Source organism: Gossypium hirsutum, chromosome A04, assembly GCF_007990345.1.
Source record: "Gossypium hirsutum isolate 1008001.06 chromosome A04, Gossypium_hirsutum_v2.1, whole genome shotgun sequence".
Classification (NCBI taxonomy): domain Eukaryota; kingdom Viridiplantae; phylum Streptophyta; class Magnoliopsida; order Malvales; family Malvaceae; genus Gossypium; species Gossypium hirsutum.
The window spans coordinates 959,678-961,329 of NC_053427.1; the positions used below are offsets into that span (position 1 = coordinate 959,678).

The window sequence follows — 1,652 nt, forward strand, 5'->3', positions numbered from 1 at the left end:
AAATTTCTAGATTCGCTGTTAATTTCTGAAGGAGAATTAGAAAAAAAAGAAAGAAAAGATTTCATATATCAAACAAACATTTGTTTGCAGAAGTTAAAATAATTTATAAAATCGCCACATCAATCACATGTATAATATTAAATAAATTAAAGTCAATGGACAATATCCACACGAAAACAGAAACGCTGTCAAGTTTCTTTTGCGTGATCAAGATTTGTGTTCTTTTTAATATTACCATGGACAAATCAATAATGTATTATATAAAATGTTTGGGACAAAATTAATTTCATGTCTGTGGGTTTTATCACTATAAATCTTTCTGTTTTCTTAATAAAATTGAAGCAACAATTCTATAGTTTTCATCTACATTTCGCCTCTGAAATTATAGTAAAGCAGAGACAATGAAAGGAACATTGATGTTGAGTTGGATTCTGATCATCTGCCTCTCCCAAGTAGCAGTGCGGAGCCAATACTACTCAGATACCCTACCATATCATCCCAAGCCACCTAAGGTCACCAATCTTCACTTCTTTATGCACGAACATACGGGTGTTACAGCTGTCGTGCTAACCCAAGCTAACGTCACAAGCAATAATTCATCAGTGACATTTGCCACCCTAGTTGCCGTTAATGATCCCCTCAGGACTGGTCCTGAGCCTGACTCAGAGGTGATTGGAAATGTTCAGGGTATTTCCCTCTTAGCCGGATCAAATGCATCGAGCACGCAGTACATAGAATTTGGATTTAATACCGGTAAGTTTAACGGCAGCTCTCTAAGCGTATTTTCAAGGGGAGAACAAGGGCTTGCGGTGGTCGGAGGAAGAGGACGATTCATGATGGCAACAGGGACTGCACTATTTAACCCTATCCTTATAAATGCCACCAATGTTATTATGGAATTTAACTTTACTGTAGTTCATTACTAAGATGTTATTTACAGACTCAATTCTCTTGGATTGTGAAAAAGTCATGTGATTCTGCTCCACTTGGTTAGAATAAATGTATGAGATTAAAATTCTCATACTTCATCATTGTACTTTATTATTTTATTACAAATAAAGATTAAATTCTTAGCTACAAAAAGAGACATACAAATATATTTATTCAGTATTTAGCTTCATCTCTGATAGAGGTTGGTTTACGCAAAAGATGAGAAAACTCTACTTTGCTCAATATATCAACCAAACAATTATAAAATGGTGTCAAAGTCAAATATTACAAGGAAGCAGCAAGTTTACTTAGCTCATGAGTTGAGATAAATAAATCTTGAGACGTTGGAATCACTTTGATTCCCAAGAATTAATTCAAATCACCAAGACCATTACGAGAAAATCTCTCCACCAAAGTTTGAACAAAGAAAAAAAGAAAACTTTTATTATTTTATTGATACAAAATTTTGTTTGAAACAATAAATTCGGATTTAACTATACTTAAAGCCTTTAATTGATTCATAAATCCAGGCATAATGTCAAATATAACTCTTAATGTTTAATTTTTTATTCATTAATATTTAAAAAAGAGTCGGATTGTTGTTTTTTAATAGAAATACTTATTAAAACATTAAACTTTTAAACATAACAATCTGCTTAGCAATCTATACATAGTTCATGCTAATTTTATGAATTTTTATGAACTCTTTTTTATAATTTATA

At 31.9% G+C, this 1,652-nt stretch overlaps 1 protein-coding gene across 1 annotated transcript; it reads left to right on the plus strand.

Moving 5' to 3' along the window:
- The first annotated feature begins 293 nt into the window (after positions 1-293).
- On the plus strand, positions 294-1,083 carry LOC107931093 (dirigent protein 4). Its single transcript, XM_016862879.2, has one exon. The coding sequence runs from the start codon at positions 402-404 to the stop codon at positions 924-926; it is 525 nt and encodes a 174-aa protein (XP_016718368.2). The 5' UTR covers positions 294-401; the 3' UTR covers positions 927-1,083.
- The last annotated feature ends 569 nt before the right edge of the window (positions 1,084-1,652 follow it).

Excerpts from the sequence above, each read along its gene's own strand:
- LOC107931093 (XM_016862879.2), top strand. The coding sequence starts at position 402 with ATGAAAGGAACATTGATGTTGAGTTGGATTCTGATCATCTGCCTCTCC.